This window comes from Pelobates fuscus, chromosome 1 (genome assembly GCF_036172605.1).
Source record: "Pelobates fuscus isolate aPelFus1 chromosome 1, aPelFus1.pri, whole genome shotgun sequence".
In the NCBI taxonomy this organism is placed as follows: domain Eukaryota; kingdom Metazoa; phylum Chordata; class Amphibia; order Anura; family Pelobatidae; genus Pelobates; species Pelobates fuscus.
The window spans coordinates 163,981,337-163,994,153 of NC_086317.1; the positions used below are offsets into that span (position 1 = coordinate 163,981,337).

General features: G+C 40.4%; 1 protein-coding gene across 2 annotated transcripts in view; it reads right to left on the bottom strand.

Moving 5' to 3' along the window:
• Positions 1-1,383: 1,383 nt before the first annotated feature.
• Positions 1,384-12,817, bottom strand: part of FOXP4 (forkhead box P4) — a 55,221-nt gene continuing 43,787 nt past the window's right edge. For both annotated transcript variants that reach the window (XM_063451706.1, XM_063451715.1), the window contains exons 14-17: positions 9,505-9,626; positions 7,292-7,358; positions 7,034-7,188; positions 1,384-5,710 (exon numbers count right to left, since the gene is read on the bottom strand). In XM_063451706.1, coding sequence (XP_063307776.1) covers positions 5,572-5,710; positions 7,034-7,188; positions 7,292-7,358; positions 9,505-9,626 — 483 coding nt within the window. In that variant the 3' untranslated portion in view covers positions 1,384-5,571. The remainder of the gene's footprint in view (positions 5,711-7,033; positions 7,189-7,291; positions 7,359-9,504; positions 9,627-12,817) is intronic.

Genomic DNA, 12,817 nt, shown 5'->3' on the forward strand with positions numbered 1-12,817 from the left:
ATGACTGCAAGATTCCCAGGCCCAGTGACTGCAAAACAAGCCCCTCCACCACCGTGCTTGACAGTTAGTATGAGGTGTTTGTTCTAATAGGCTGTTTGATTTATTTTTGGTTTTCACCAAACATAGCGCTGTCCATTATGGCCAAACATCTCCACTTTGATCTTGTCTGTTCAAAGGACATTGAGTAGCGGCACCTGTCTTATGCTATTTAGCCTCTTAACTCCTATGAAAGCAGTAAGGGTGTACCTAGTTTTTGACATATGGCTTCTCTATTTTGGCTTTATTTTTGTTATAGTTACCTAATGTTAAGACCTGTGAAGAAACAGATGATTGTTATTATGTCCTGATATGTAAAACCATGGAGTTCAAGGAGGGTGTTATTTCTAGGTGTGTATCACTTCATTTGATTTGGTGAATTTTGTGAGGTGATAAGGGGATACACATGGAACACACCCTTTATTTAACTTTTTTGAGAAGTACCTACACACCTTGTTTTGCATATATATAATAATAATAATAATAATATATATATATATATATATATATATATATATTTATTTTTTCTGGTTAAATTGAACTTACAGATAGAGAGATTTACAGCCTTATGTACCCTGAATAGTTTTGGGACTTATCTTCTTAATTGCATTTAGCTAGAAACACGTTGTTTTGGACTCAGAACTGTGATTTCTTATTAAGAAGAATTTCACCATGGTGATTGTGACTTATTCACTAAACTGTGCTTTATTGTGAAGTCCGAAAATATTATTATAGGTTAAATTTTGAATACTTACTGTGCAAACTCAATTTTTCTATTACCTATGCATAAAAAAAAAATAATCTCTTTGTTTCTACCTGTTCCTGATTGTACATACATATTTTTTTTTATTATTTTTTTTGTAAATACACATTTTAAGGATTATTCTTGGTGTCACGATCCGCAAAATAAAATATTTCTTGAGGTTAATAAACTTGTTTTCTTTCTTTTTCAAGTTTATATTTTGAGTGATTAATATATATTTTTTTTAATAATAAATTACAGCAGCAAGTGCTTTTAAAATACATAAAACATATAGTCATGGGAGAGAAACAAAAAAATAAAATAAAAAAAAACAACACAAAAAATCTTAAGCCGTTTTCTCTCTTCAGGTTAAATTTATAAAACAATATATTTTTCACAGAGTTGACACCTAGGGGTTATTTGTTTATGTGGGATTAGAAATGTGGTGCAAATTTGTAAAAGTGGAGAGTAATAACCTTTGGAATGTTTTAATGTTGATTGCTCCATTTGTACAATTTTGCAGCTCTCTTAAGATCATTAAATTTGTATCAATCTCCCCCTCAGTCTTTTTCTCTACCTTTATTACCAACAAACTTAAAAACAAGTATGTTTCTCAATAACAAATTTATTGATTCTGATCTTGAAGATTTCAGAAGGACCCACTATTAGCGTTTTCTTTGTAGTGATGCTGGTATTTACCTTGTTAAAGTAACAATTTCTGTCTATGTATTACTTGATTATACACTGACAGAGCTTTTCTCCATATATAGCAGAATCTATAGGAACTTGACCTGTCACCAGACAAAAAAAGCAATTACAACCACATTGAAAACAATAGTTATATATATATTTTTAAATGTTGTGGTTTTGCATTTTTCTGATTTTTTACAAAAAAATTTTTTCAATAAAATATTTCCAAGTAAGCACAGTGGCTTCTTTTGGTCAATCATTTTTTTTCATCCTTAATCTTTGCAATATATTTTATAACTGATGTTGTGTACCGAGTGAACAAATCAGGAAACAGGATGTGGTTTCAACATGTCCGGAGCGTACGTTTAATCAGCAGGTAGGTTAACTAAAACCTATCATTAAAATATCTTAAAACCCCCTCTTAAAATAGGTTAACATCATTTATAACTTGTTTTGTATGCTCTGTTGAATGATGTAATTTTTTTTTTTCAGGTGACAGATCTGTATTTTTATTTTATTATTTTTTGACTTGGTGCGCAGAATGTGCCCGTATGGTTCTAAATGTTGAATATGTAAAACTATACACTGGTCAGGAAATGCCAATATTAAATTGGTTATTACAGACTTAGCTAGACATGATCAAAGAGGCCTCTACTGTTACACAGTTAGAAGGATCTGTGACACAATTATATTTATTGCGTGTTATATATACCAATGTCCATACATGTTTCATGCACCTAGAACCTATTGTACACGAGGAATCTGTGACCATGCATACAAATGATGCTGGCACAGTATCAGAAGCCACAACACTGATCAGCCGACCCAGAGCATGAGGTAATATGTCCTGCCTATTCCCTCCAAATCCAAATGAATAGACTTGGGGTGGTACCTGTTTGTAGATTCTCACATGGAATCTATGTGTATAAGCTCGAATTTGCACACACTCCCATATTACATACATACATCTGTGACATACTTAAAAAAAAAAAAAAATAATAATTAAACAATTTTAATTGAGGTCACATCTGCCATATTACTACCGGAAGTTGGAGATCTTTTGTAGAACAATCCACGACCAACAGGGAATATATATCTATATATACACCTGTATGACTAGTTTAATAGATTAAACTTCAGTGAAAACATGTTCCATTGTGAGTTCTGAGGTTTTGCTTTGGTGCAACCTTTTGTGACATCTACTGTAATGGTCTCCTGTGTTTTGCACAACTCAGTTAGTGATGGGTCCATTAGCTAAACAAAGAAGCATGACAAATCATGAAAACCAAACTTTACGGCAAAATATTCAAATGGAGAAAAATGTTTTGACTGCAGCGTTATTTTACAGCTCATCGAGCTACTTTCTCGAATGAAGTATAAACGTAATGGAAATCTTAGGTTTCAACCCTGCAAATGAAAATAAAATAGATTTTTGAAAAGCAAATTGCTTTTTATTTCTAAATTTAAATAAAAAACAAAAGGGATCTTGTGGTTTACAACCCATTGCTATAAGCATCTTTATAAGTAACAATTTTTAGTACAATCAGAAACCGTTTCTGGCCTGCACTTAAAGGTAGTTCAGGCCGCCATAAACATCTAACTGAACCACTGAAATGACTCTCCTCTACCAGACCTACTGTTAATTAGAAAATCAGCAATCAAACTAAATCCAGTTCTAATCAGTGACACAAGCAGAGTCCGGTGACCCAAGTGAGCTCTCTAGCTGTTCAGCCTCTGCTCGGGTAGAGACGTTTTGCTGGAGTTACACTCTTCTTTATAGCTTTCACATCATATATGCTTATAGTCATCCTGTTCTTTAATGCACTCTTTTGTACTCTGCTTGACCTGCTTCGATCCAAATGTGGGACACCAAGGTTGTGTGCACTGTTACTCCCGGACACAGACATATTCAAGAGGAGGGGGGTTCAATAATAAGTGTTTTGAAGTGTTTTGTTTTTTTCTCAAAGGATGGTTTAAAAACCACAAGATCCCAATAAAAAAGTATTTTTTAATATACCCCATTGATCATTGAGGTATTCACACATAGCACCAATCAATCTTCTAAGCAAAGATAATGCGCTCACACACTCATTCAAAATGCATGGACACACCAGGTCCACAAGTGTATTTATACAGGCAGGTAAAATACAGTGAGGAGAAACCAAAGAGGGATAGGTACACTCTGTGACTGTAATACATATACTGGTACCATTGGCTTTGGGTGACCTCTGTATTCTCTTCTGTGTCCTTTGAACACAACGCCAAAGTAAGAGGAGGTTTTGGTTTATTTGGCATGAGAGGTATCTTTGGTCAGGGAGGGGTAGGAGGATGCAGCACACATGAGGGAGAGTCCTACAAGTCCTTTACTGAAAAAGGGACGGTGTCGACAAATGTGACGGCAGTATGTACATGACAAATAGACGTTTTGGACAACATGGTCATTGCTTAGAACATACATTGTATGTTTGCGAATACATTGGAACATTAGAAATTATAGTGTTTGTGAATTGTAAGTGTCTCTGTGTGTCCTTGTAAGGTAACAACTTGTACATGTGTATGAGAACCAGCAATATCTAGGTTTACTGCGCAAATGGAAAATGTCTGCTTGTGATTAGGAATGTGTAAGGCAGTTACTATGTGTGGATCAATTAGCTATATCTGTGAAAATGTAAATAGCTGTGAATTTGTACATGAGCAATTTTTGTGTTATTATGGATTGTATGTATGGAGCTGAGAATGGGCAGTTTTCGTAGCATGGATTTTATTCTGTAGCATTTCTAGAATGTAGTAAGTGAATTGGTCCCAATAGTGCGACATTCTTTCAAGGTTGAAATACCTCTTACATGTCTCAGCCCACCTACATGTACTATGATTCATAACCCACAAACACTGTGTGTGCTAAGGGATGTAGTTCTATGAGATAAGAGAGGGTTTCTGCATGAGTACACACTGCATACAAACTGTAAATCTATGTATAAGTGATGTGTGTAATTTGTGAAAGTACACCATAGGGCCAACATAGCAAAGATCATCAATAATCTTTTTTGGCACAAGTCTATTTCACCAATTTTCCATTTCCAAACTAGCATACTATGGAGTGTCACTTTTTTTTTCTTCACATGATTTTAACTCCTACATATGTGGAATTACATTCGCAAGATCACAGAAGTTTCCAGATCTGTGCTAAAAAATGATATTTTAGTTAATATTTTCTCTGATATTTTGTTACATGGTGACTGTGAAACAAGGGCCACAAAAGACCATCTTTTTGTTAGTTTTTTTTCTCCAAAAGATACAGCACCAGGTATTCTTTAGCATTTTACAAATATGGAGCAGTTTATGCCAATATCTCTGTGCACAATTTGGCATCTAGACACTCACAATGTTGCTTTGTACATAGAACCCTTTGTATACCCTTGTTTTAAAGCACACATCTTTGTACACACATACAACGTGTGTACTACTGTGCACATCATGTGTTTGTATATGTAGGTGTAAATTTGTGCACACAGTGTGGCTGTATCTGCATCCATGCATTAAGGGGTCCTTGTGTATTGCGTACCATGTGCTCACATGTATGAGTGAGGAATGCCAGCAGTAAAATTGATCCGAAACACGCAGAGCAAAATAAATAAAGTCTGGTTCTTTTTGGTACCTTCTGAATTGACCAGACAGGGAAACAGCTAGCAATAGGGAGCGGGAGCCAAGGGAAGGACACCCAATCCTGCATGCATTGAAGGGCATGGCAGAGGATGTGGTCCAGAGGTGTTCCTAACTGCAGTTGCAGGAGGAGTTCATAGTTCCCATAATGTGCAGTGGGGGATAAATACACAGGACTGGAACCCCCACCCTGTCAATGTCAGAGGTCATTAGTAGCATTCCAACTCTGTTGAAGGGAGAAAAGGATTGTGGGAATTCACCCTCCAGTCCATAAGTCACTGAAGTGCTGCCAGACTGAGGAAGACCCCAAGGAGTGGGAGAGAGTCAAGTTCATTATCTCTCAGTTCAGGCTGGATGAGGCTTAGGGGAGACGGTAAAGTTGGTCTCTGGTGGAAGTGCTGGACTTTGGGGTAAGGAAAATTATTCATTGGGTTCAGAAACCATTACGGCAAGTCTTCCATGGCTGTCTCTGGTTCCAGGTCTCGTTCATCTGGCAGCACTGTTTTCTGATTGGTCGGTGCTGAAAGTAAGGCAGGCCTGACATCCTCTTCAGCTGGTTCCTCTTTAACATGGACTGGTTGACTGGAATAGAAAATAAGGATATTGATAATGTGTATTGGGATAGGACCTGACCTATCATTGATCAACTGACACAATTATGAGAATCACCAAATGGGCAATAGGCCCCATCACTGGTGGTTGGTACATAGATCCTTCATCCCCAGTTTTTGTTGCAAAAACAAACAAATAGTAAGTGTTTGTTAGGAAAAAACATTGTGTGCATGATAATTCTGCAGTTTCCCCTTCTACCTTTTTGAACGCTTGAGCTGTGAAGTAGAGCAACTATGTCAAGGTTTAGATATTTTTGTCAGATTATCTTAGAAATGCATAGTCTGCTCTAACGGGATTTCTGACATCACCCACTGTTTTTGTATTGGACTATGTGATCCTAAAAGACAGTGTATTGTCACAAATAGTCTGTGTGGGTGTGTGTCTCTCTCTCACCCCACCCACCTCATCCTCTTAATACCTAAACAATTCCTTCGGGGGGGGGCTCTTTTTTTTACAGGCCTACCACTACGTCGGTTTCGGCACACCACACCGACTTGATCCAATCACAAGTTATTTCACGATCCCTATATTAACCGACCACAAATATATATCTATAAACACACACACACTACTGTTTTAGGGACATTAGAATACAGTCATACCTGGCAATCACACACAGAAACCCCACCACCACCGCAAAAAAGAATCCACAACTACAGATTGATAATCCATAGCTAAACTCCTTACTACATAAACCACATACTCCTATTTCATATTGCATTATGTAAATTGGTTAATCTCCGCTGGACATACACCACCAATGTGGTGCTCCAGCAGTGAAAGACCAACTAAAGTACCAAGGAGAAACTCCAGGTAATATTTAGGTGGTAGCCCTATTTATTTCTTGCCGTCCCGTTACTAGGATAGCACTGCAGAAGCCCATAGAGCCAGCCCAAATAAAGCTCAGAGGGGATATCTGCTGCTAAGAATATGCTGGTGATACCTTTATCCCACTCAGGGATTATGGAACATTTTTGTACCTACTTGACTTTTTAAACTCACACTTATTGGAACATCTCAATCCTTGAATTCAATGTATATAGTATATTTTTATTAGACTGATGTATATTTCCAGGTAACACAACTAGCCACATTTGTCTTTTGGCATTGTGACTAGCATTTTGTGTTATTCTCTCTTTTTTCATATTGCATTATGGTTTGTGTTAAGGAGATCTTAACTTCTCCTGTACATTATAAGCACAGTATGCCATTCACTTCTTCTAGTATTGGATTACTGTATTACTAAAACAGTCTAAACATATACTGTAACAGAGTGGGGAAGGGTGACGATACCTGTACTGAGGAGAAAGGCGAGGGCTGCTACCATTGCTGTTTCCAGGTTCCCCAGTGCTGGTGACATCATCATGTCCTCCATGAAGGCCACTGCCTGAGCTGTTGAGCAGTGGGGGGCTGTTCAGAAGTGGGAAGCTGCTCTCGGCCAATGCCGCCTGTTTGAGGACATAAAAACAGTGGTAAAAATACAGATATTTAGAATAAAAATGCTGGCTAACTCGGAGCCCAACAATTACATGGATTGGGGTAGTATCTCACCTGATAGCTTGCATTCAGGGCTCCATAACCCAGGCCTGAAATCATATTCTTAACAAGTGTCGGGCTCCTGTAATAATTCCAAACTATTAAAACTTTGTTTCACAAAAGTGCTACAATAAATTAATAGATTGACAGGTAAAATATTTTTAAATAAAGTCATGTGAGTTGTCTAGTTAAAATCTCCATCGGTGCATTGAGTATGAGTCAAGGCAAAAACACGTCAAATCTCAACACTATGACTGGATTATGTTTGCTGAACAAAAATGTAACTCTAGCTCTATCTGCTGGCTATGTTTGGTATAAAACTGCTGTTTTGTCAAAAACTTAAGTGTTACAGGGATATTCTGGGAACTGAGTATTGAGCAGAACTAACTAGACAATTTCACATTCAAAATAAACACATATCAAAAATTCTTCAATTCAACTATAATGTCCACTCATCAATTGTGGCATTAGAAATTGAAATTTCAAGATTCATTCTTAACAGTTCCTACAGTGTTATTCACTGAAGTGAGAATGGCTAGAAATACAAAGTGAATTACAAATGTAAGGCCAAAATAGCCAAACTGAACAGAGAATCAATTTTTTTCTAAATCGTGTATCTTGGGCTAAATTTTGAAATTCGCTTTGAATTGCCAGTAATTCTGATTAAGAACCATTAAGATAGAGAAAAAAAAAGCAAGCTACTTATCTATACATTGTATCCACCAACGTCCCTGCAAAGTTAAAACATGCTACTAGAATACAGCAGCTTATTTTAAATAGAACGGTATGTTCTCCAAATTATCCGTGCTATAGATGTGCTGTCCACTCATGCCACACGAAATGCTCATATTTCATGTAACAAGACTTTCATGTAATCCCCTCTGCTTCCATCCTGGGTAACATGTGTCTTCCACTCTTTACGTGTAACATTTATGGCCTCTGTGCCCCACATGTGCAGTATACATTCTCGGTATACTTTAAAGGCATAGTGAAGAATCATGACAAGGGAGCTCTACATTGGATTATACTAGAACTACATGAAAGGCAACATTTGCACCAATATACATGTTAACACACTCTTCATAAAACGTAACTCTCTGCTTCTGGGACATAGCACATCTCATTTACAAACACAGTCATAATGAAAACATGTCACTAAATGTTTTATTCCTTCAATTATTTATACCAAATAATTACTGATAAAATTATCTCTCTCTTTTTCCCTACGTTTGCTTCACTGCCTATAGCTTGATGACAGCAGAGGCCTCAAACTGACTACAGGGGAGCCTGTCTACGTTACGCTTATGCCATAATCCATTGTGTTGCATAACTAAATTCAAAGTGTGAGTTTTTGTAAACGGAAAATGCAAGAGATTGCTAAGTGTAGTCTTTACTCTGTAACAACAATACCTTGTTCTCTTGCAAAACTATTGATGCTCTGGTTAAATATATACATATTCACATACACAAACTGGAATGTCTATTGTAACATAGTAATACAGATTAAATGTTCAATATGCATATTTATACAGTTGAGAGATTTGACATAAATTATGTATGATTGATAAAGTCTGAGTTCATAAATGAAGTGCTCACCCCCTAAGGACCATACATATAACCCTTTAAGGATATGGGTCCTAAAATCCATCCTGATTTGGCACTCTTATTTGTTAAAAGAGTGGGGCATTCCATTTTTATATTGGACTTTTAAAGGAAAACTGTTATTTTTTCAATGTTATTTAAAATGTATTGTAGGCTATGTGTGTATTATTTTGTTAGTAAATCTACCTAGTGCATCTCCTGGCAAATCTAGGCTCACCTTAAAGTTATCTTTTGTTGGAAGCACAGCTTATCGAGTAAACATTTTTACAGGAAATCAAGAGCTAGTGTACATTCATTAATCCTGACTTCATGTGCAAAAGCCTAGCATCTCTGAAATGCACTCTGGGACACTTGCAGCCCTTTAAATTGTGCACGATTTTAGCAGATCAGTGCTGCTTCTGGCCAAACAGATCTAAAGACGGCTGCCCTAAAACAGCAAATGTATGTCAGGAGATGAACTAAAAATAGCAAGAAGGTATATTACGTGTATTTTTTTCAGTGATATTAATAAAAGTAAAATATCAGTTTTCCTTTAAAAGTTGATTTGTTCCATCTCTGGTCCTTAAGAGGTTAACAATGAATAAGTTGTAGCTGCACCATAATGGCAAAGAGTAGCCCCAACTTACCCTGTCATCTTTGGTGGTCTCCTCTTTTGGTATTCCAATTCATCCACAGTCCACACAGCCCCCTTCACGTTCTCCACTCGCACAAAGCACTTGTGCAAGCTAAGGTTGTGACGCACGGCGTTCTGCAAGGAAAGACTGCGGGTGAGTATCATCATACACAGCCTACACAGGAATGCACGATTCCATCTGAATATCCTAATGGCACATGCGTGTCTTAACATGTACAGCTGCCATTGCGACGGTTAGCCTATTTATTGCAAGACACCACTCAACCATGTGTGTTGGCCTCAGGGACTGTAATAAAGCGAGCATTCTGACAGCAGCCCCTAAGGAATATTTTGCAGTCTCAGCCTCTTTACCCAGTCTAATTCCCTTCTAATTAAACCCTGTACATTTTTAGCAAGTCTCATGAGCTGCTGCTGTGCCAATTCTGATTACCAAGGAGTTAATCCCTGGGCGCTGGTGCCCGCACGTGCATATCACCACCCCTTGCTGATGCTCTCACACACAAATTATATGACCCCAATTTCAAAGCAGAGCCCCCTTCACTCATTCCAAGGCCTGGCTGGAGATGAGAGACTAATTCGTTAGGCTAAAACATTAACAGCAATTTGAGAGGTCACATGAGGGTCAGGCAGACAGGCCTCAGACAGATGGGAGGGAGAGAAAACCAGCAAGAAAGGTAGTCAGAGAAAGAGGAAAAAGATGTGGTCGGGGTATGAGAGGTACAATAAAAATGAATGTGAGATTATCTTATCTTCATAATTTCCTCTGTACATAGTGCCAGCTAAATAACTAGCAGAAATGTAGAAATACATTTTTTTGCTTCGTTTTTTTCTGAGCCTGGCTGTACTGAACTTGAATACTGTATGCATGGAATTCACATCCGTGCCTGACACGCTATTTTGTCTTCTGTCAATGGACATCTGCAAATCTATACATATGCGAGGCATTACTCTAGCAAAAATTGTGGATCAAATTATTAGATTAAAAAGGCATTATAGACATAAAAGGCAAAACTATTCCATGGGAATCAAAGCAAGCAGTAAACAAAAACAAAAAGTGTAAACAAAAAACTAAATTGTCTCGTTAATGCCAGAGAACACACAAAAAGCTTCATCCACCAGTAGAGAACATTAGACTCTTACACAAGAATACAACAATGAGGTCTATGGTCAATCTTTTGTGACTGATAGACCCGAGGATGCTCCACATTTTGTCAACCGAGACTTTTCTCATAAGTCAATGTAGAACTTTCAGTAAAATCCCAACACAATAAACACAATAAAAGAAAGTATTTCTTAAGATCATAAGAAAAAGACTGAGCTTTATAGCTATTCATCTCCATTTGGAAAATTACCACCAAGGAAAAAAAAACAAAAACCTTTTGGTATTGTGTATAACTGATAAAGGGTGTTTAGGCCAAAGTTCAGAAAAACTAAAACGTATCTATCCCACTTATATTTACAGCTTGGTTATCACCCCCTCCACCCCCTACCCCCTGATACTACCCTCCTACCCCCTGTCACTGCCCCTCCATCCACCTACCCCCTGTCACTGCCCCTCCACCCCCCTACCCCCTGTCACTGCCCCTCCACCCCCCTACCCCCTGTCACTGCCCCTCCACCCCCTTACCCCCTGTCACTGCCCCTCCACCCCCTACCCCCTGTCACTGCCCCTCCACCCCCTTACCCCCTGTTACTGTCCCTCCAAACCCCACCCCCTGTCACTGCCCCTCCCCCCCTCACCCCCTGTTACTGCCCATCCATACCCCACACCCGTTGTTACTGCCCCTCCTGCCCCCCACCCCGTTACTGCTCCTCCATCCCCCCACCCGTCACTGCCCCTCCACCCCCTACCCCATGTTACTTCCCCTCCATCCCCCTATCCCGTTACTACCTCCTGTCACTGCCCCTTCAACCCCCCCTAATCCCAGTTACTGCCCCTCCATACCCCCACCCCGTTACTGCCCCTCCATACCCCCACCCCCTGTTACTGCACCTCCATCCCCCCCACCCCAGTCACTGCCCCTCCAAACCCCTCACCCCCTGTAACTGCCACTCCATCACCCACCCCCTGTCACTGCCCTTCCATCCCACTACCCCATGTTACTACCCCGTCACTGCCCCTCCACCCCCTAGACCCTGTCACTGCCCTACCCCCTGTCACAGCCTCTCAATCCCCCAATCCCTTTTTACTGCCCCTCTATCCCCCCACCCCCTGTCACTGCCCCTCCATCCCACTACCCCACCACTGTCCCTCCACTCCCCTAGACCATGTCACTGCCCGCCATCCCTCTACCCCCTGTCACTGCCCCTCCACCCCCTACTCCCTGTTACTGACCTTTCACCCCCCACTACATGTTACTGCCTCTCCATCCCACTAACCCCTGTTACTACCCCGTCACTGACCCTCCACCTCCCAACCCCTTGTCCCTGCCCCTTCAACCCTCCACCCCCTGTCACTGCCCCCTGTCACTACCCCCTGTCACTGCCCCCCATCCCACTAACCCCTGTTACTACCCCGTCACTGCCCCTCCACCTCCCAACCCCTTGTCCCTGCCCCTTCACCCCTCCACCCCCTGTCACTGCCCCTCCACCTCCCTAGACCCGGTCACTGCCCCTCCATCCCCCTACCCCCTGTCACTGCCCCTCCACCCTCCTGCCCCGTTACTGCCCCTTCACCCCCCTATCCCATGTTACTGCCTCTCCATCTCTCTACCCCCTGTCACTACCTCCGTCACTGCCCCTCCACCCCCCTACCACCTGTCACTGCCACTCCAACCCCCCCTACCCCTTTTCACTCCCCCTCCACCCCCCGTCATTGCACCTCACCATCTCTTGCACTGTAACACACAGTCCCCAACCCGGTCACACTCACCCTTCCACGTTAATCTAATCCTGCCACAATAACCCCTTTAATCTTGTCACACTCACCTCCCCTCATTCTGTTACACTGCCTCCTCCAAACATGGCACATTCACCCCAACCATGCAATTAATTTAGTTTGCAAATTATGCCATAACTACAGTCGGAGAGCTCACAACACAGCGACACAGGGAGCTATGACACTGCAAGCCTCTGAACAATGAATACAGAGACTAGCTCTCTGTATCCAGTGCTGCAAGCTTGTCCTTCAATACAACTACAGCACCTTATACATACAATGCAACCCCTATTTTCTTTTTCCACTTTGGGTGTTAGTGGGGACTCATGTTTGAGTTTCGCCCAAGGCCTCACAAAGTCTAGAGCCGCCACTGTCTTGACCTAACATTTTCAATTTACTCATGAATATATTATGTTTGCAACACAGT